We start from the raw sequence: 22,656 nt of genomic DNA on the forward strand, positions 1-22,656 counted from the left end.
CAAATCTGATTATTTTTATTTTATTTTATTTATTTATTTTTTTGTGAGGAAGATCAGCCCTGAGCTAACGTCTGATGTCAATCCTTCTCTTTTTTTGCTGAGGAAGACTGGCCCTGGGCTAACATCTGTGCCCATCTTCCTCCACTCTGTATGGGACGCCACCACAGCATGGCTTGCCAAGCGGTGCGTCGATATGTGCCTGGGGTCCGAACCGGCAAGCCCTGGGCCACCGCAGCGGACCGTGCGCACCCAACCGCTTGCGCCACCGTCCCGGCCCTACTTTTTTTTTTTAAATCAAGGCCCAGATTAGATTCGTGCATTATGTTGTTTTTGGTTGATATATCCATAGGTTTCTCTTATTTCTTTTTTGTTTCTTTTTGCATTTATAATGCAAATTATAAATTATTTGTTGAAGAAACCAGGGTCTTTTTCTTGTAGTTTCCCACATTCTGGATTTTCTTGATTATATCCTTGTGATGTTGTTTAACTTGTTCCCATTAGTTAGAATTAAAAGCTTGATTGTATTTGGGCTTTTTTTTTTTGCAAGGCATTCCATAGCATCACTTGGGAGATACATAACACCTGGTTATTTTTTTTGTGACCTTAAGCTTGGTTAGTGGGATTAGGTGATGTCTGCCTTCTCTATAATTATCAAGATCTCTATCAGCTTTTCATCTAACGGTTTTAACAGCCACTGAGGATTATTGCCTACCTTAGAGCCATTATTTAATTAAGGGATTACAAAATGGTGATTTCTAATTCTATCACTCCTCCTTGATATATTAGCTAGACTTTTTCTATAAAGAAATTTTTCCTTATTACCGTTTTGCAGATTAGAAATTCTTTCCCTTTCTTGACCAGTTTTTAGAAAGAGTTGATTTTTTAACATTCTCCAAAGATGGTCAATAAGATTTTTAAGTATCATTATAAACTTATGGATTTTTAACATATTTGATATATTCTAATCCATAGTTATTCTTTTTTATGCTGAAATAGTCCCATCTTGGGGCAGTGAGAGCCTCTTTAAGTTGGCTCCTGAATCTTTTTCCTTTACCCCATAGCTTTTGACTCCTTGCTTTCTTTTTATAATAAGATACTCCATGCTCAAATTTTGTGTATTTCCTCCCAGACTTATAATCAGCCATATCACTAAGAAGCCTTGGTTCCTTTAGTTTTTCCCATATATTTTTGTTTTATTTAAACTCTTGTGTCATTATAACTGCTCTCTCACTCAACAGAATGAACTTATGGAGAACGTTGCCTTCTAATACTGTATTTCCTTAAAACTGAAAAAGTGAGTAATAGTAATAGAAAGTAGTTAGAAACTTGCAGATTATTACCAGTTCATGCCATATCACTACTGCTTGAAAAGTTAGGGAGACAAGAGAGAGTGAGTCAAGTCTAGTTTTCTGGTTGCTTGCACTAACAGTTCATAGGGTGTGAATACAACATTTTTTTTTAATCTTGCTTCTCCACTTATTCTGCCAGAGGTTCTCTTTTTTTGCACCTGCCCCTTTCTGAAGAAATAGCCTTATGTTTGCTCCAAAGATTTCTGAGACATTTAGGACCAGTTGAAATGTTTAATGTACTTTGGCCATTTCTTAACAAAATTAGGAATATCTCTAGGAGTTAGCTGCTTTGCTGAGATGTTGAAAGCAGGTTGACTTTCTATCATATTCACCATTGCTTCTTTATACTTCTTTTGGTCCTAATTAGGTTAGAAGGAAAATTATGACATCTACTGTGCTAAATATTATATAAAATAATAGAGCACTAAGAACCTATAACTGTTACCTCTTAAGATTTATTATTATATATAAAAATATATTTATATTATAAAATATTAATTTAATGAATAAGATACTTTATAAAATCTAAATAGATTATGAGTAGATTTGATAGCATTGTTAGAGTAGCTGATCAAGAATAAAGTTTGTTCACAGATATATGAAGCGATTACAAATATAATGTTAAAATTAATAAAATCCACCTTTATAACCACCTATTGCATTTAGCTCATATTTTGGCATTTATTATGAACAATTTAGAATTATGCCTTCATAGAATAAATGCTTATTGGAGTGTCTTCACATTCATTTTTTGTTCTCTTTTTTGTCAAATGAGATTATTCTTTTATCAGCAGTTTGGATGTAAGTAACTAAAATGCTATTTACACAGCTGCCATGGAGTTTAGTACTGGGACGTGGTTTTGATTTTAATGAATCAAACATCTGCTCCTAAACCGGCCCGAGGCTGTTGTTTCTGAGTAATGAACGTCTTCATTTACCACTTAGTATTGCGGTCTCCTGGCTTAGTTCTACTATCACTGTGTGTGTTTTTCCTTTCAATAGGAGCATGTGAAATGGGTTCATGCTGAAATGGTAAATAAAAACTCCAAGCTAAAGCTAATTTATGTGACTCCAGAGAAGATTTCAAAAAGCAAAATGTTTATGTCAAGACTAGAGAAAGCCTATGAAGCAGGGAGATTTACCCGAATTGCTGTGGATGAAGTTCACTGCTGTAGTCACTGGGGACATGATTTCAGACCTGGTATGTATGTGGTATCTAGAAAACTCTTTGATGCCAGGGATTATTTTCTTACTCAGTTTTACATGATGGAAATGCCTGCTTCCATTAAAATTATCCTTTCAGGTAGTTATTACTCATTTTCTCTTGCCTTAATATAAGGGGAGCCAAGAGGCAGAATCTTTAATCTCTAATTGCCTTCATCCTTTGAAACAGGTTTATTAGTAAATATTATACTCTCCTATCTTTAGCCATAAAGATTTACTGACCTCTAGGTTCTCCTTCACTTCTGTTGAGGAATTTGCATTTGCTTCAAAGTTGTCTTCTTTAGTCATCATTCTCAGTGTCATTAGCATCCACTTCAGGATCTACACCCAACTAACTCCTCTGTGTTCAAGTTCCGTGGGATATTTTAGTAACCCTTTTCTTTACTCCTCCAACCTAATCCTACAGTCATAGCCTCAAGCAGATTACTCAGACTTGTTCTATGCAAAAAAAAAAATTTAAAAATCCTGCTCCATGATTTCATCCTCTTCCTTCTGAACCTGCTTTCACACTCACATGGACCTCCTGGGTTTCTCTTTAATCCCTGCTTGTATTTGTCCGTGGCTCCAGTCCCCACATGACGGTCTCTCTTTTTCCTGTCCAGGGTCTGTGCTGTTGCCACTTCTGTTATATTTCTCCTGGATTGCCTGGCATTTTACCATTCTGCCTCAGGCACTGTGCCAGACTGACATGCTGGATCCATCCAGGCTTCTGCTTTCCCCGTTCCTGCTGTTTGGCTACTAAATATTGTCCGAAAAAAATTGCATAACTGCATTAATTTACACCTCCGTTTGGCTTTCATCATGCTCAGCTGTCCTTTACTTGTCCCTATGTCATCTCCTTTATGCATTTCTCCCAACTAGCTTTTCATACCATTAACTTTCTCTTTAAGCCCTAGCTCATACTTAGCAGATGCCTCCTACTCCCCAGAAAGTAGGTGCCGTCAGGAATGGACATCTCCTCTTTCTCCTTCCTTTTTTTTCAAAGCAGAAAAGACCATTTTTTTATCGGGGTGACCATGACCCCTCCTACTTCATCCTTTCCTGCCTTCTTAAGATCTTGCTTGGTCAGGGTCCTCACTTGTGCATCTTCAGTCTCCTTAAAATCAAACATAGAAGCTGAAATGCCCTTCTGACCTTTTCTACCCCTTTATGGTATTGTCCTATTTCTGTTCTTTCACCTCACCTTCTAAACTCACCATCTCCATTTCTCACCTTTTTTCCTTTCTGAATTCTTTAAATCGTGCCTCTGTCTCCACCGCTCTACTCAAAGGTCACCAATGACCCCACTTCCCACTGGCTTAATCCAGTGGTCTCGTCTTCATTCCTCTTCCCACCTAACTTCAATAGTATTTCTGGTCATCTCTTACCTTCCACTTTCTTCTCCCTTGGTTACTGGAATGTAATGCTTTTGATTTTGTTCCTTTCCGTTCTCACCTCCTTTGTTCTTCTTCCTTTGCTGCCTCCTTAAATAGTAGTGTGCCCTATGGTTCTGATCCGTCTTTACCTTACTCTCCCCCAGGGAAAGTAAACTTATGGCCTGAAGACGGAATTCTCTACCTTCAGAATTATTTGGGGCACAGGTATTTTTTAAAATTTTGATTTAAATGCCTTAGGCAGCATATATACTGTCCTTTCTACTAAGGACCCTGCTATCTTAACTAGACTACTCCGCAGAGTTGTTACCTGGTAGCCCCTGAAAACATCAGATTTCTGACCCTTGCTCTATATTTCCAACCTGAGTGGCTGATCACTTATGATAATTAACATTGTTTATGTATTACCGTGACTTGCGTCAACTCTGCTGATCTGCTGCCAAGCTGTAATTAATTATTCCCATATCTAATTATCCTACTGTTAAACTTCAGATTCATATTCCTAATTGTTTATTGGAAATATATATCTATTTAAAAAATTTTTTTAATTGAAATATAGTTGACATATAATATTGTGTTAGTTTTGGGTGTACAACTTAATTTTTTGATATATGTATATATTGTGAAATGATTACTGCAATAAGTTGAGTTAATATCCATCACCACATGTAGTTACAAATTTTTTTTCTTGCGATGAGAACTTTTAAGATTTATTCCCCTTAGCAACTTTCAGATATACAATACAGTATTATAACTATAGTCACCATGCTGTACATTACATCCCCAGGACTTATTTATCTTATAACTAGAAATTTGTACCTTTTGACCTCCTTCACCCATTTCGACCATTTCCTGTCCCTTGCCTCTGGCAACCACCGCTCTGTTCTCTGTATGTTTGAGTTTGGTTTTTGGTTATGTTTTTAGATTCCACATAAGTGATATCATACAGTATTTGTCTTTCTCTGTCTGACTTATATCACTTAGCATAATGCCTTCAAGGTCCATCATGTTGTTGCAAATGGCAGAATTTATTTCTTGTGGCTGAATAATACTCCATTGTATATATATACCACATTTTCTTTATATATTCATCTGTTGATGGACACTTAGGTTGTTTCCATGTATTGGCTGCTATACATAATGCTGGAGTGAACGTGAGGGTGCATATATCTAGTGATTTTGTTTTATTTGGATAAATACCTAGAAGTGGAGTTGCTGGATCATATAATAGTTTTATTTTTAATTTTTTGAGGAACCTCCATACTGTTTTCCGTATTGGCTGCACCAATTTACATTCCCAGCAACAGTGCACCAGGGTTCTCTTTCCTCCAACACTTATTTCTTGTATTTTTGATGATAGCCATTTTAACAGGTGTGAAGTGATATCTCATTGTGGTTTTGATTAGTGTTTCTCTGATGATTAGTGATGTTGAGCACCTTTTCATGTACCTGTTGGCCATTTGTCTTCTTTGGAAAAATGTCTATTCAGATTCTCTGCTTATTTTTTAATCTGATTGTGTTTTTGCTGTTGAGTTGTATGAGTTCTTTATATATTTTGGATATTAACCCCTTATCAGGTATGTGATTTGCAAATATTTTCTCCCATTCTTTAGGTTGGCTTTTCATTGTGTTGATGGTTTCACGTGCTATAAAGAAGCTTTTTAGTTTGGTGTAGTCCCACTTGTTTATTTTTGCTTTTGTTGCCTTTGCTTTTGGTGTCAAATCCAAAAAATCATTGCCAAGACTAATGTCAGGGAGCTTACCTCCTATGTTTTCTTCTAGGAGTTTTACGGTTTCAGGTCTGACATTCAAGTCTTTAATCCATTTTGAGTTGATTTTTGTGTATGGTGTAAGATAAGGGTCCAGTTTCATTCTTTTGCATGTGGCTGTCCAGTTTTCCCAGCACCATTTATTGAAGAGGCTGTCCTTTTCCCCATTGCATATTCTTGGTTCCTTTGTCGTAAATTAATTGACCATATATGCATGGGTTTATTTCTGGGCTCTGTATTCTGTTCCATTGATCTTTGTGTCTGTTTTTATGCCAATACCATACTGTTTTGATTACTATAGCTTTGTAATATAGTTTGAAATTAGGAAGCGTGATGCCTCCAGCTATGTTTTTCTTTCTCAGGATTGCTTGGGATATTTGGGGTCTTGTGTGGTTCCATACAAATTTTAGGATTGTTTTTTCTATTTCTGTGAAAAATGCTATTGGAATTTTGATAGGGATTGCATTGAATCTGTAGATGACTCTAGGTAGTGTGGATATTTTAATAATGTTGATTATTCTGGTTCATGAGCATGGTGTATCTTTCCATTAATTTGTGTCTTCTTCAATTTGTTTTCATCAATGTCATATAGTTTTAGTATACAGGTCTTTCACCTCCTTGGTTAAATTTATTTCTAGGTATTTTATTCTTCTTGATGCAGTTGTAAATGGGATTGTTTTCTTAATTTCTCTTTTTGATAGTTTGTTATTAGTGTATAGAAACACAACTGATTTTTGTATACTGAGTTTGTATCCTGCAACTTTACTGAATTAGTTTATTAGTTCTAACAGATTTTTGGTGCAGTCTTAGGGTTTTCTATGTATAATATCATGTCATTGTCATTGTCAAATAGTGACAGTTTTATTTCTTCTGTTCTGATTTGGATGCCTTTTATTTTTCTTGCCTAATTGCTCTGGCTAGGACTTCCAGTACTGTGTTAAATAAAAGTGGTGAGAGTGAGCATCCTTGTCTTGTTCCTGATCTTAGAGGAAAAGCTTTCCGTTTTCCACCATTGAGTATGGTGTTAGCTGTGGGCTAGTCATATATTGTCTTTATTATGTTGAGGTGCGTTCCCTCTATACCCATTTTGTTGAGAGTTTTTATGATGAATGGATGTTGAATTTTGTTAAGTGCTTTTTCTGTATCTATGAGATGATCATATGATTTTTATCTGCCATTTTTTTAATGTAGTATATCACATTGATTGATTTGTAGATGTTGAACCATCCTTGCATCCCTGGAATAAATCCCATTTGATCATGGTGTATGATCCTTTTAATGTATTGTTGAATTCAGTTTGCTAATATTTTGTTGAGAATTTTTGCCTCTAAGTTCATCAGGGATATTGGCCTTTAATTTTCTTTTTTTGTAGTGTCTTTGTCTGATTTTGGTATCAGGGTAGTGCTGGCCTCATGGTATCAGTTTGGAAGTGTTCCTTCCTCTTGTATATTTTGAAAGGGTTTGAGAAGGATTGGTATTAATTCTTCGTTAAATATTTGATAGGGTTCACCAGCAAAGCCATCTAGTTCTGGACTTTTATTCATTGGGAGATTTTTGATGATTGATTCAATCTCCTTACTAGTAACCTGTCCAGATTTTCTCTTTCTTCATGATTCAGTCTTGGTAGGTTGTATGTTTCTAGAAATTTATCCATTTCTTCTAGGTTGTCCAATTTATTGGTGTATAATTGTTCATAGTAGTCTCTTATGATCTTTTGTATTTCTGTGGTATTGTTATGTCTCCTCTTTCATTTCTGATTTTATTTATTTGAGTCCTCTTTCTTTTTTTCTTGGTGAGTCTGGCTAAAGGTCTGTCTATTTTGTTTATCTTTTCAAAAAACCAGCTCTTAGTTTGATTGATCTTTTTCTATTGTCTTTTTAGTCTCTATTTCATATATTTCCACTCTGATCTTTGTTATTTTCTTCCTTCTGCTAACTTTGGGCTTAGTTTGTTCTTCCTTTTCTAGTGCCTTGAGGTATAAAGTTAGGTTGTTTATTTCAGATTTTTCTTGTTTCTTAATGTAGCTGTTTATTGCAGTGAACTTCCTTCGTGTAACTGCTTTTGCTGCTTCACGTAAGTTTTGGTATATTTTATTTCCATTTTCATTTGTCTCAAACATTTTAAAATTTCTCTTTCTTCATGTGTATCTAAATGATCATGATTACAACTAAATTCCCTCCAAGACAGCTGCTCTCTTTTCTTCTGTTCTGCAACTGGGAATCACTCTTTGCCCTGTTGCTCTGCTAGATGTCCTAATCAAGAACTTTTGATTTGCTTCCTCTCTCCCTGCCTTTCCCTCTTCTCCCCACGTCTCCCAAGCAATTTCCCCTCCAGGCTTCCCTAATCTTGGAAAATAGTTCAGCCACTCTTACATTTGCTCAAGCCAAAGTGTTAGCAGTTATCTGTCTCATTCAGAGTCCAGTCAGGAGACAGAAACCATACGTTATTTCAACACAGAGAATTTAATGTAAAGAACTGTTAACTAGGTAAAAAGTGGTTATAAATAGCTAACTGAAAAAATAAGAAGAAAACTCTAAAGTATCATGGAGGTAAAAACTGGAAGAAGCAATTACCATCCCTAGCACTAGGGGAACAGGAAGAAACAGTTGGAACTAATAAGATTTAGAAACCTAGAGGGGGTTCGTTGTGGAGCTGAAACACAGACCTCTGAGGCGGCACAGCTCCCTGTGCTGGTGTCTCTTAGTGGAGGTAGAGATGGGGTGGACCCGTGATGAAGCCACTTCTCCAAAGGTTGGGAAAACTGCCAACTGAATTCAGCTGTTACTAAGGAGAGACAGTGCTGCTGCGGGGATGAAGAAGCTTGCTGGAGTGAATTCTGGAGAACACAAGCAAGCCCACAGGAAGCAAAAAGGAACGAGCAAGACCCTTCTTCCTCCCCCAGCCTTGTCCTCTGTCCTTCTAGGGCCAACTGGCAAAGCAGAAATGCAGTGCGCAGATTCCCTGGTCCAGCACACCGCAAAGCAGAGCGTAGAAGGGTGGGTGGAGCTGGAGCTGAGAACAAATAACGTAATAGCTGGCACATCGTCCTTGATTCATCCTACCTCTGCAGATGCAATCCACCGCCAAAGCCTGTCAGCTCTACCTCTAAATTGAATCTTAAGTTGTCCACTTCTCTTTGTCTGTACTGCTGTCTCTTAAGTCCAGCTGGGCTCCTTTCCACTGATCTACTACAATAGATCTCTAACTGGTCTCTGATTCCACTCTTACTCTTTTACAGTTCATTCTCCACACAGCAACCAAAGTGATCTTTTCTAAATATAAATCAAATCGTGTTACTTCCCTCCCTAAACTACCCAGCAGATTCTCTTTGTGCTTAGAATATCCATATTCTTAACTGGGGTCCATAAGGCAATATGCGATCTGTCCTCTATTTGTCTCCACCCGATTTTCTGTTCTTCCTTCTTCACTCATTATACCCAGTTACACTGGGCTTATCACTATGAGTACTTAGCACTGATAATAAGACACTTAGTGGTTTGTGTGGTCCAGTTTCTTTGTTTGAGTTGTAGTTCCATTTGCCTAGGATCTTTGTCTTCGTCATCACTTTATTTCCAGGGCCTAGAGACGTGCTTGGCACATAATACAAAATACTCAACATACGTCTGTTGAAAAATGGATGTATCTTGGACTCTTTCTCTCTTCTCTCCTCCCTCTGCTCCCCCCTCTCCCCACCTATCCCGGTAGTCACTAGGACCTATGGGGTTCTAGTTCATGTGTTTCTATTCAGATTTTTCTGTCTGATTTATCCTTATTGTCATGCTTTAATTCATATTCTCTATTGTTTTCTGATCAGTTGCTGCCATGTTTTATCTGGTCTCCCTTTCTTCAGTCTTTTGCCTATTCCAGCCTATCCTTTGCATTGCCACCAGAAGATGATTTCTGAAACATAAGTCTATTTGTGTCCTTTGTCTGCTTTAAAAATTACATGATGACTTCCCATTTCCTGTAGGATAAAGTCCTAGCTCCTTAGAATCAACTGATTATGTTGTTCATAGTCTTATTAAACCTGCCTTTCTATTATACTCTTAAGTGTAACAGTATCAGTTGGAGTTTGGATAGGGAAGCAAGGCTACTGTGAATGTTAGGGGATAAGGGATTTGTTTTAGGAAGGAGACCTTGCATAATTGTGAGAGGTGCTGGGGAAGTGAAGGTCTGAAGGGGGAGTTGGAGAATCGGAGAAAACTCGCTGACTAGTCCTGAAGCACTGGTGCGGGAGGACCATCCAGAGCTTGTAGCGGAATCTGCAGCTGGCATGGCCAGTGCCAAAGGGGGCAGCTCCTGAGAGGTCTCTGGTAAGCTGTTTCATCTGAGTCGCTCTCACCTCTGTGGGTCTGCTGCCAGGCATCTCGTGGAGCCAGTGATGATCGGCAAGGCCTACAGTTGGGAAGAAGGGCTGAAGGAGGAGTGGAAAAGAACTAGGACAAGCTAGAACTGGCTGGGCACCTCTGTATCTGTCCGATATCCGTCTACCTGGGAAGACCTTCAGAGAGGAATGGCCGCTGATTTACTTCTGCCTCCCCCACCTTGCACAAGTTCCTCTTTTGGGCCAGCTCTACCTTGGGACCATACAGGGACGATAGTTCCCAGCTTACTGGAGTTGACAGTAGATCTCTCCAGCACAGCACCCTGTGATTTAACTCCACTGAATTGCTTGCTATTTTCTGAACATGCTGAGTGATTTCATGCCAGTGTATTTGCAGTGCATATGCTGTTTCCTCTGCCTGATGTTTTCTTCTTCTTCCGTTCCTAGTGAACTTCTTTTGTTCTTCAAGACCCAACTCAAATGTTATTTCGTTGAAACCTGGACAACTTCCCAGGCAGTTACTTTCTCCTCCATATTTTCATGGTAGTCCTCTACCTGAGCATTTAGCAATTTCTACCACATTTCTTTTTCACTTTTCTCCAAATGGTTTAAGTGCTTAAGGATGCACTTAAGGACAACTTATCTAGTGATTGAGATGTGTATGACAAATATGAGCCCAGGATGGTTTCCCCAAAACCGGTTATATAAAAACCAATGCCCTCAGCAAGCTTTTTCTGGTCTGAATTTGCCACTCTTGGATGGTGCTGATGTTAGAAGGGTTTTGGCTGATGGCCTCTTTTATCTCAGTTGTAATAGATTCAGACACTATGGCTATTCCCACTGCCTCTTGAATGCACTGTTCAGTGGGTGTAGACCAGTGCCTTGCTCACTGGAAATGTTGTGATACTCCCTCTCTTCAGCAGGGAGTTGTTCCACCTGTGGCCGAGAGCAGTGTTTCTGAAGTACCAGTTGAAGGTATAATAAAGCCTGCCTATTCAAGGAGGCTAGGCAGCAACTGCAGATTTAGATATAGACAGCGATGGAAATAAAATTGCAGTAATTGTTGATGGTCTGCATCATGTTAAAAGGCATAATTTGCTCTGTTCCATAAAGAATAGAAACAGGGCCACTTTGTATTTTTTTTTTTCCAGATTATAAGGCCCTTGGTATCTTAAAGCGGCAGTTCCCTAACACATCACTCATTGGGCTGACTGCAACTGCTACAAGTCATGTTTTGAAGGATGCTCAGAAAATACTGTGTGTTGAAAACTGTCTTACTTTTACAGCTTCTTTTAATCGGCCAAATCTTTATTATGAGGTATGTAACTTTGCGGTCAGTTTATGACTTTCGTGAAGGATTGCGGAAGAGAGGTTACCTTTTCGTTATGTTTATTTACATGAGTAAGAGTTAACTATGTTTAAAGGTTTTTAAAATCAGGAGGTGATGATAAGCAGATTGATTAATGCTTTTTTCATATATGAAAAACCTTAACCCTTTGCTAGGTTAAGTAGAAGACATGCCTTGTTAAGTTTACGTACATTCTTGCTTGTGCAAGGATGGAGAGTGAGCGTGGGTTGATTCCAAGGACCCTATTGACGTCTCTATTGAAATTAATTACAAAATAATACAAAATTAATATGCCATCAAAGATTTGCTAATACGACTTATTTAAATTATATTTGATGTGTAACCTTGAAAGTTAAATAACCTAACAGCTGATTTTTCTTTCTTTCTAATCCTTTTAAGAATAGACAATATTTTTCTGAGTTTCCATTGAATAGTTATTTATGCCATGGTTTATGTTTTTATAAAAGTAGCATCAGAAAATAAAAAAGTCTCCACCTTGACAAGTTATTCACTGCTTCTGTGCCTTCTCATCTCTGGTAAATTCAAAGATAAGGATCAAGAAGAGTCTGGGAGGTGGCAGGGTCAATAAGGCGAGTGAAAGGGTAAGAGAAAATCACTATGCTCATGAAAGAATAGCGCCCTGAAAGTTGTAAGTAAATGACTACATGATGGTACTCATTAATTTACATTTTAATGAATTAGCTTTTTTTTAGGTTCGGCAGAAGCCCTCAAACACTGAAGATTTTATTGAGGACGTCGTAAAGCTCATTAATGGGAGATACAAAGGACAATCAGGTAATATAGAAACAAATTGACTCTGAAGACTGAGAGAGAACTTTCAAGAAGTAACTAAAATTACACTGATATAATGTACTGATAAATGATTAGCACCAAAAAGAATTAGTGCATGGCAGAAGATACTTGAAAATGTTATGATAAAATTGATTTACTTAGTGGTCTTAGAAATTGGGTGTGGCATTTGCTAATGGCACAGATTACAGAGTCATAAAACTACTGGATTTATTTTTGCTTATTTACACTTAATTGCTTTAAAGAGTGGACCTAATGACCTAATGTTAATAATCAACAGCACATATTTAGTAGGTGTCCACTGTGTGTAAGATAGAAGGTTAAGCAATGATGTTCTTCTAAAGGGACATAGAATATAGTCCCTATGGTAAAGGACACATTAGAAAAATAACTAGTACATATTGAATGAGCTAAGTATAGGAGGAGTTGAGAGTATATATACATGTGTTTCAGGGTTAATGCATAGACAGGTGTTACTGAAGTCAAGAGTTTCTGTAAAAGTAGCGTTTTAAAACAGTTCTATAGATTTTCAGATCTTAATGGGTGCCCTGGGTAAAAGGCGTTCCAGGGTCAAGTAAGTCGGAGAAAGGCTGCAGCTCTTTATCCCTCCTGGAGATTCACTGGGTATATCAGTGCATTACAAGTTCTGACCAGCCCTGCAAATAACAAGGTCAACTTGTTTAACTTTGTTCAATTCAGTCTTCCTCAAACTGATTTGCACGTGAAACTCTTTTTTTTCACAGCACACTTCTTAACATCTTATGGAGCTGTGGGACATCAGTTTGAGAAATACTATGTAGTGAGAAATAAAGAGGTAATCGGAAGCAAAACTGGTGGCTCAGGGCTCATTTCTGCTTTAGGGCAAGCTGGTGACCGAATCTTGAATTATACAAAAAGTCAGTGTGTTCAGGGCCTTGGAATTTTTCATAAATGTTTTTTCCCCATGCCTTGTATTAATCGGTATCTTGAGTGTGTTAAAAATTATCTGCAAAGAATGTGCTATATATATATCTAACAATTGGACATATTTTGCTACAGGAATCATATATTGCTTTTCTCAGAAAGACTCTGAGCAAGTTACAGTTAGTTTAAAGAAATTCGGAATTCGCGCAGACACATACCATGCCAATATGGAACCAGACTATAAGACCCAGGTTCACAGAGGATGGTCAGCCAATGAAATTCAGGTTAAGTATATATCTTCAATAGAAGCCTAATTCACCTTTAAAAATATTTTACCTTGACTTAATTAACATATAAAATGTTAAAACATTTCAGGTAGTAGTGGCAACGGTTGCATTCGGTATGGGAATTGATAAGCCAGATGTGAGGTTTGTTATTCATCATTCAATGAGTAAATCTATGGAAAATTATTATCAAGAGAGTGGACGTGCAGGTATTATAACTCATATCCAGAAGTAATTTTTAAAAGAGCTTTTCCAGAAAACACACTATAAGTGATGTTTAATAATTCTGTAAAAATCTTCTTATTGGCTAGTATTTTTAGAATAATAAAGTTTCCTTTACAGTTTTATATTTATTTGCCAATGGAGAAATTTTACTTATGTTCTATTGGGTAGTTATAAATTGTTTCTTCTTATGTTTGCTGAGGTAATTTGATGTCCATCTTTGCCTCCTGAATTTTTAATTAGTCGTTTCAAGTCTATGACTTAAAAAACTGGATTACTTATGGACACATTTTTAAACTAATAAAACTGATTGTTGATAAGTCTCTTTAGTCATTTTTCTTTAAATTTGAGGGCAGCTGTTACAAATTAAGTTTCATGTCTCTGTCTGAAATTTCTAGATGTGATATATTTAGACCATGAAGCATTGCTAACTAATTTTACATATATTACTTTTGCATGTTTTGAATGTTGAAAGTAATTCAGTAATGCCAAGATGTCTCACACTGCAGGTCGAGATGATGTGAAAGCAGACTGTATTTTGTATTATGGCTTTGGAGATATATTCAGAATAAGTTCAATGGTGGTGATGGAAAATGTGGGACAACAGAAGCTTTATGAGATGGTGTCGTACTGTCAAAACATAAGGAAGTAAGCCACATACCTTTTTATAACGTTTAGCAATTAAAGACAGGCACAATATGCAAGTATATGATGTTACTTTGAGTACTTACTAAAGTGAGTAAATACGTTGATAGAACATCAAGTGCAAACCTGTAAAAGCAGATGTCTGAAGGGTGGGAACCAGTACAGGAACCTGCAGGATCTGCCTGAATCCAGGAAAACATATCCTCTTTCTCTCTTTAATCTCCTAAATTATTATTATTATTATTTTTTTGTGAGGAAGATCGGCCCTGAACTAACATCTCCCAATCCTCCTCTCTTTTGCTGAGGAAGACTGGCCCTGGGCTAACATCTGTGCCCATCTTCCTCCACTTTATATGGGACGCCACCACAGCATGGCTTGACGAGTGGTGCGTTGGTGTGCGCCCGGGATCTGAACTGGCGAACCCTGGGCCACCGCAGCGGAGCACACGCACTTAACCGCTTGTGCCACTGGGCCGGCCGCCTAAATTATTTTTTATTGAAGATTTTGATACACATTGACAGTGAGTTCAAGCCTTTTCTCTCCTGTAGCGTACAGCTACAAGCTTTAATAATTTTGAAAAGGTGTATCAGAGGCATTTTGAGAGTCGAGCTCACTAACACTTACCATCCTACCAGCTGATGGGTTGATGAAATAGTTGAGACCAGGGTCAAGTTTCTCCTTAGGAAATAAATTTAAATCTATTTAGAGTGGCTTCAGTTAAGACTATGTAGTTCCCTGATGGCTTCTTGGTCTTAGTCACCTTTGTCCTCTTATTGCCCATCATGTAAAGAGGACTCAAAAATTTTGAAATGATAAGTGGTAATCGCACAGTGACAGAAAATGGTATTTCCTTCCTATAGATGCTACAATAAAGAAATGAGAAAATGAAAATTTCCTTAGATGTCCAGTAGACCCCCATGAAGCATATTTTGGGGTTTAGACTCAAATTGATATTGTAAAATACAAGAAACTGCTTTGCTATCAGGAAGATTCTCTTACTAGTTATAAAATACTGAATTTCAAAATGAATCTTGGACAGCTTTTTAAAAGCAATGTTTATCAAGTACATATGGGAAAAATTATATGTGGTGGGCAGAATAATGGTCCCCCAAAGATGTCTACATCAAATTCCTAGAACTTGTGGGTATGTTCCTTACATGGCAAAAGGGAATTAAGGTTACAAATGGAATTAAGGTTGCTAATCAGCTGACTTTAAAATAGGGAGATTATCCAGGAATATTTGGGTGGGCCCAGTATAATCACAAGGGTCTGTAAGTGTAGGAGGTAGAAGAGATCGGGGTGATGTGATGTGAAGACTCAACCCATTGTTGTTGGCTTTGAAGATGGAGGAAAGGGGGCCATGAGCCAAGGAATACAGGCAGTCTTTAGAAATTAAGAGCAAGGAAACAGATTCTCCTCTCGAGCCTCCAGAAGAAATCCAGCCCTGCTGACCCCTTGATTTTAACCCAATGAGACCCATGTCAGACTTCTAACCTACAGAAATGTAAGATAATAAATTTGTGTTGTTTTAAGCCACTAAGTTTATGGCAATGTTATGGCAACAATAGGAAACTAAGACAATATATAACCCTGTATTTTGAAATAGGGATTCTTAAAACTTGATTAGATCATTTAATGATTTTTTTTTTATCTCCAAACATGTTTGCAGATGTCGCCGTGTATTGATAGCTCAACATTTTGATGAAGTATGGAATTCAGAAGCATGTAACAAAATGTGTGATAATTGCTGTAAAGAAATTTGTGAGTTTGTTGTTTTTTAAATCTTTATAGGCTAATATATATAGCTGGGACTACATGAGGGCAGTTTTAGACCCCAAAATGGATGTAAAAAATTAAACAAGGTGTGAATAGAATTTTCTCGATTTAAAAGTAGTAACACAAAGTTTTGAAACAAAGGCAAATAAAAGGAAAAGCCATATGTGTATGCATATACTTTATATTGCTACACTGAGCGTATGTGAAATTTTTAAGAAATGAAGGAAAAAGTTTAAATCCCTCTGAATAGAAATGCAATATTTATATATTTATGGCTTACCTTATGATGATAATCTCTAATGCTTTATAGTTACTGATTGGGAAGAGAAATTTATTGCAAAATATAGGCAATCATTTTTGATTCAGATAATGGCTAACTACTCATAAGACACCAATTTAGCAGTGTTTTAGTACTGTATTTAACTTTTTTTCAACTTGTGTGTATATGTCTTATTTGAAGAGCTGGACTAACCAGTTCCTCACTGAGTTCTGATGCCTTGGGGGTGGTCACTACAGCTTGAACTTTGCAGCTAGAGAAACTTATTTGTTTATGAGTTCATTAAACTGTTAAGCTGACCAAATTAACAAGAGCGTGATACATAAATCAGAGTGCTGTATCAACTAATAATTGGGGATATCTGTCCAAGACATTCATGTCTCTAAATCAGAGTACCTATGAAGCCCTACTAGTTTTCAGAATATGGCTTAATGAGCACAAATCAGATAAATCCGAAGAACAGACTGACTCTCCTATAAACACCTCTTAGTATCTGCCATCATCATGTCTGGCAGACACTCTTTGGTTCCTAGCGCGTACCCATAGGCCTTCTGATAACCAGGTTCTTTTCTTTACATCACTGTAAATCCCACATGTCTTCCAGAGACTATAATTTAGTCTAGTGATGGAGACTTGAGGAATAGCCTAGTCTTAATTCAGAACACATTTACAAATCAATGTTTAGGATGGCTCACGTTGAGGACTAATTTTTAAACCAGTTTACCCACTTAGGATAGCCTGTCCTTGCTCTTAATTTCTAAATCCCAATTGCCTATAACCATGTCTCTTTCATTATAGCATTTGAAAGAAAGGATATAACAGCGTATTGCAGAGATCTAATCAAGATCCTGAAGCAGGCAGAGAAACTTAATGAAAGGCTCACTCCACTGAAACTGATTGATTCTTGGACGGGAAAGGGGGCAGCAAAATTCCGAGTAGCAGGTGTTGTTCCTCCCACACTTCCTCGTGAAGACCTGGAGCAAATGATTGTGCACTTTCTTCTACAGCAGTATCTTAAGTATATACAAACCCATTTCTTGTCCTTATGATTTTTTTTTAACAGCACACTATATATTCTTCCAAAGAGATTACTTGGAAGAAAAATCCTAATTTGGATATATAACAATAATAGTAACAGTTGCATAATACTTGATATATTATAAATAATTTTCACATATTTTACCTCATTTAATCTTAGCAACATTGTAAGATGGGGAGAACAGACATTCTCACTATCTTAATTTTAGAAATAAGGAAAGACGTTACAGGCATTAGTTATATCTCAGTATCCATAAATAGGAGATATATTAAACTTAAGAAGAAATAAAATGGTAACATGTCCAAAATCAGTATCTAAAAATGATGGTTTATTCAATCACAAGAATCACAAATTGGCAAAGTAAAAAAGGATAAAATATTTTCCTCCACAAAACATGATTTGAGTCTTTATGATTCTCATTTTTATAATTGCAACAGAATGCTTTTGCAGTTGTCTCCTGTGCACGTTTCCTGTACAAAATTTACCTAATAAACTTTAATTGATCACTGTATGGCAAAACAGCAGAAAACTAAAATATTTGCCATAAATTGCTTTTTTTATAAGTTTCATTATTTCATATCAATGTGTTACTTAAAACTATGGCACTTACTGTTTTTATAAATTTCGGTTTGTTTTCTGTCACTCCTGAAAATCTGATGGTTGGCCTTTATTTTCTGCAGAGAAGACTACAGTTTCACAGCTTTCGCTACTATTGTATATTTGAAAGTAGGACCTAAAGCTGATCTTCTGAACAATGAGGCACATATTATCAGCATGCAAGTAAAGAAGCCCACGGAGAGCTGTTTCAGGGTAACTGACTATTAATTTTCAATTTTTATATATTTAAAAACACATTAAAGCCTATGAGATACTTTTCTTTAACTAGTACTCTTTAGGTCCAGCTGAACATAAGAGATAAGTCAGTTTTCTTCTTAGAATCTGGGTGTGGAAATGAAAAAACATACCTTTGTTTTCAGTAGAGACATTAAATGGAAGAGTTTAGACTAGCTTTTTTTTTTTTTTTTTTTTGGTGAGGAAGATTGGCCCCGAGTGCTACCATCTGTGCCCATCTTCCTCTGTTTTGTATGTGGGGTGACACCAGAGCATGGCTTAATGAGCCATGCGTAGGTCTGTGCCCGGGATCTGAACCTGCGAATCTCGGACTGCCGAAGTGGAGCTTGTGAACTTAACCGCTATGCCACTGGGCTGGCCCCCTAGACTAGCCTTTTAACGTAGACGAGGGGTTTCCAACCTTTTGGAATATGAAGACTCCATTTTAATGTCTAATTTTGTGATGCACCTGTCCTCATGATATCAATTGTGATCAGTATTTGGTTGAGACGTCTGCCTCTGCGGCAGAGGTTGAAAACTACTGTTATAAATACTGTCAAGCCTGCAGAAGCATGCCATGTAGCGTTGTGTTTAAGGATGCTTCAGGTGTTCTTTAGGGTTTCTTTGACAGCACAGCCCCTTCTAATCAAGATGGGGCTGATATTATGGGCCGGCCCCATGGCTTGGCGGTTAAGTGTGCGCTCTCCGCTACTGGCAGCCCGGGTTCGGATCCCGGGCGCGCACCGATGCACCACTTCTCCAGCCATGCTTAGGCCGTGTCCCACATACAGCAACTAGGATGTGCAACTATGACATACAACTATCTACTAGGGTTTTGGGGGGGGAAAAGAAAAAAAAAAGGAGGAGGATTGGCAATAGATGTTAGCTCAGGGCTGGTCTTCCTCACAAAAAAAAAAAAAAAAAGAAAGATGGGGCTCATATTTGAGCAGAAATTTAAAGAAAAAAAACCAGACCACTGCACACTTAAAGAGCTAGCTGATAAAGATGGACTATTGAGATTATTAATCATCTCATGAGAAAACAGAATAGCTGAATTTTTACCAGAGTGTTTGTTTTGTTATTTTTTTGTAGACTGAACCATCACAAACTTGTCATCCCGAAGGAGCTAATGAAGAGAGGGAAGAAAAAAATTCAAGTAACTTCCAGAAGAAGTCTGCAAACATGCTTCAACAATCTAAGTCTAAGAAGACAGGGGCTAAGAAAAGAAAAATTGATGATGCAAGAGATGAGTGTTTCTGAATTTTCCAAGAATAGAATAGTTTATGCATGTTTACACCATTTTGTTTAAATCAAATGGTTAATTTTTAAGACAATTTCATTAATATTTTGTACAAATGGAGCTATATTTTAAGAACTTATCTCTAAAGTGTTGAAGACTTGTGAATTTGAGACCTTTTAAAAATTTGAGGGCATGAATTGTATAAATTTACAGTATGAAACAAGGGAAAACAAATTTTTATGTAAAATCCTTTAAATGTAAAATTCTTAAAAGAAAGTTCACATAACTAGCTTAAGCTTTTTACGCCTTGATATCTTGATATGCCTGGCTGTATTTTTTTCTTTTCACATAACTTTTTTTCTTTTTTTGCTGAGGAAGACCAGCCCTGAGCTAACATCTATTGCCAATCCTCCTCCTTTTTTTTCCCCTTTTTCTCCCCAAAGCCCCAGTAGATAGTTGTATGTTGTAGTTGCACATCCTGCTAGTTGCTGTATGTGGGGTGCCGCCTCAGCATGGCCCGACAAGCAGTGAGTCGGTGCGTGCCCGGAATCCGAACCCAGGCCTCCAGCAGTGCAGCCTGCGCACTTAACCACTAAGCCACGGGACCGAGCCCCACCTAACTATCTTTTGATAGCAGTGTTATTATACTGAAAAATTTACACAGGCTCATCACAGAAAGTGAGTGATTTCAGGATATAACAGCTATAGAATCCAGACAAAAAGGGAATAAAGTATCAATACAAATAATATTAGCAAGTAAGATACTGCTACATCTCTAAGTAAAATAAAATTATAAGCTTCCTGAAACCACAGCCCTATTTTGACATTTCACAATTAAAGACTGGCTCTCGTCTACTAACCAAGACCAAGTTGTTGGCTAAGTAGATAACAACCTAGCTAAATCTGCTCCAAAGCTAAGTCACAAATGAACGTGTCTAAAACTATTAAACACAGAAATGAATAACTTGAGAATTCTTACATAAGTGGTCAATTTTGTGTTAGAAAAAATCTGTAAATAAGTTAATTTGAATTGATTTTATCTTTAGAAATTGTTATTTTTTAATATTTTCCCCCTGAAATCATTATCACTTCTGTATTTTTAACTTCAATGTGGTCATCATTAAATCAGTACAGTCATTTACTTTATTGACATGTGACATTTTGTCTTATTTGGAACTTGATGTGGTTCTTGAAATGTTCTTTTTAGTCAAAATAATCTTCTATATCAATATCTGGATCCAGTAGATCTTCTCCATATGATGAAAGATTCATCTGGTTTAAAATCAAGTTTTCAAATGTTTCTTCTAAGTCAGTTTCACCAATTAGGACAGCTCCCATCATTCGCCCATTTTGCATGACGACTTTGACGTATTCTTGTCCTCTGGTACATCTCAGCATTAATTCGTGATCTGAACCTAAGCCCTGTGCATTGTATTTTCCCAACAATACAACCTATATTTATATAGGGGTAAAAAAGTTACTCTAGTAAGTACCGAAAAGGAAACACAATATGCAGTTATTTTGTGTTATCTAGAATGGCAAGCAAAAAATCTGTTCACAAAATTTTATAGCTAAAAGTGTCACTGGGCAGAGTTCCAAAGAAAACATCTGAATGGTATGCATTTATCCTACAGATGATAATACCACATAATCTATATGAACATTAAAAATATCTAATGAAGATACAAATAAGTACGATGTGGACTACATTAGCCTGAAGTCATGATTTAAAGATTTAATAAGGAACTGAGTTAGATGGTTCATGGGCAAATTATTTACTGTCCCTGAACCTTGTGTATGTGTTTGTATGTGTGTGTTTCTCCTTATCAGTAAATGAGGGAGAAAAAACCTGCCTCAGAGTAAAGAGGATTAAGTAAGAAAAAATGTGTGGGAAAGCACTTGGTTCATTCTTGAGTACAATAGCTGATAGTTCCCCTCACCGAGAAGGAATGAATCTCAAGTAAAATTTAGAAATGCACTAACTGGGAACAAATCTGGAAGAGGTTTTTTTCCTCCCTTAACTGTAAAATAGTATAGTGGGAAGGTAGGTAATGATGATCAGATGATTAAGTATTAAGACCAGCAATAATAACAGGTATTGATTTGCAAGAAATGAGAAAATGTCATTTTTTGTAATATGATTAATACATGTAATTTTTATTCAAGTGAGAAAACTAGATGATCATAGTTACAAGAATAACAAGCAGAAAAGGCACTAATTTGTTTATCTATCTTACCTTATAGTTAAAAAATTTTGTTACATGAGCAAAAAGTTCGAAGCTGAAATCCATGTCAATGGAGTCTCCTAAACTAGCTGCCACCATGCACTTGGCTGCATACCATCCCATCTGTCTAGCCTGGGTCCACAGCCTCATCTGAAATAAAAACATGTGAGCAATATAATTTAACATCACCTTAACCTTGTAATTACAATTCCTTAAAGGGGTTCAGTGTTGGACAGTCCTTGAGATCCGTTATATCTAGCTAAGTTAGATGACTGGTTGGATCATCTTTGCCACAGAAGCAATCGCAATCCACACTAACCAAAATGATTTTGGTATTTGATAATTCTATCTAAATTACTGCCTCTAAAATCAAAAGATGATACCAATTCTATATGTTTCAATAAAATTTCTATTAAAAAATTGCTAAAATATTTTAGGCTACACCAGGTGAGAATAACATTTTAATTAACCAGTTCCCTCTTCAGGATAAGTTTATCATCAGCATTAATAGAGATGCCAAATTAGCACTGAAAACTCTGTTCCTTTTCCCAGTCCTCATTTTTTGGTGCTAGATAGTTAAGGTCTACCATGCAATTTAACCTCAGTGGTCAGACAGATGTAACAGTTGGTGCCCAGCCCCAAGACAGCATATCAGATGTCAGCAACTGATTCTGGGAAGTCATTTTAAATTCTCCTCTACTGTGTTTTTATTGTATTTCTACAAAGTTTTGGGATTCCCTGGTATAAGAAAACACTGGCCTTAGAAGTCAGTAGATTTGCATATCAACTCTTCTACATATTTATTTAACTTTTTTGAGCCTCAATTTCTTCACTTGAAACATAAACATACACCACCACCTCCAAGGCTATTGGGAGAATTAAACAGGTTAGCCTACAATAAGCAACTAGTTTCCTTATACCCCTATGTGTGTGTGTAACTAATGCCATCTTTTTGTGTGCAAAAATAATACCACAATCATGGACACGAGCTTCAAGCACTTCTGGTAGAAGTGACA

The 22,656-nt window shown here is 37.0% G+C and overlaps 2 protein-coding genes across 3 annotated transcripts in view; one reads left to right on the forward strand and one right to left on the reverse strand.

Annotated features, from left to right (window-relative positions):
- The window catches only part of RECQL (RecQ like helicase), a 39,433-nt gene extending 19,682 nt beyond the window's left edge, over positions 1-19,751 (forward strand). Inside the window, exons 6-15 of the mRNA XM_058558670.1 lie at positions 2,352-2,550; positions 11,191-11,357; positions 12,101-12,182; positions 13,236-13,384; positions 13,476-13,593; positions 14,116-14,254; positions 15,922-16,013; positions 17,104-17,323; positions 18,025-18,154; positions 19,268-19,751. Of these exons, the coding sequence (XP_058414653.1) occupies positions 2,352-2,550; positions 11,191-11,357; positions 12,101-12,182; positions 13,236-13,384; positions 13,476-13,593; positions 14,116-14,254; positions 15,922-16,013; positions 17,104-17,323; positions 18,025-18,154; positions 19,268-19,435 (1,464 nt within the window). The 3' untranslated portion in view covers positions 19,436-19,751. The remainder of the gene's footprint in view (positions 1-2,351; positions 2,551-11,190; positions 11,358-12,100; positions 12,183-13,235; positions 13,385-13,475; positions 13,594-14,115; positions 14,255-15,921; positions 16,014-17,103; positions 17,324-18,024; positions 18,155-19,267) is intronic.
- A 111-nt stretch (positions 19,752-19,862) lies between these two features.
- The window catches only part of PYROXD1 (pyridine nucleotide-disulphide oxidoreductase domain 1), a 28,271-nt gene continuing 25,477 nt past the window's right edge, over positions 19,863-22,656 (reverse strand). Inside the window, exons 11-12 of one of the 2 annotated variants that reach the window (XM_058558671.1) lie at positions 21,653-21,790; positions 19,863-20,867 (exon numbers count right to left, since the gene is read on the reverse strand). In XM_058558671.1, the coding sequence (XP_058414654.1) occupies positions 20,619-20,867; positions 21,653-21,790 (387 nt within the window). In that variant the 3' untranslated portion in view covers positions 19,863-20,618. The remainder of the gene's footprint in view (positions 20,868-21,652; positions 21,791-22,656) is intronic. The other variant, XM_058558672.1, reaches the window with a different exon arrangement.

Source organism: Diceros bicornis, chromosome 17 (genome assembly GCF_020826845.1).
Source record: "Diceros bicornis minor isolate mBicDic1 chromosome 17, mDicBic1.mat.cur, whole genome shotgun sequence".
In the NCBI taxonomy this organism is placed as follows: domain Eukaryota; kingdom Metazoa; phylum Chordata; class Mammalia; order Perissodactyla; family Rhinocerotidae; genus Diceros; species Diceros bicornis.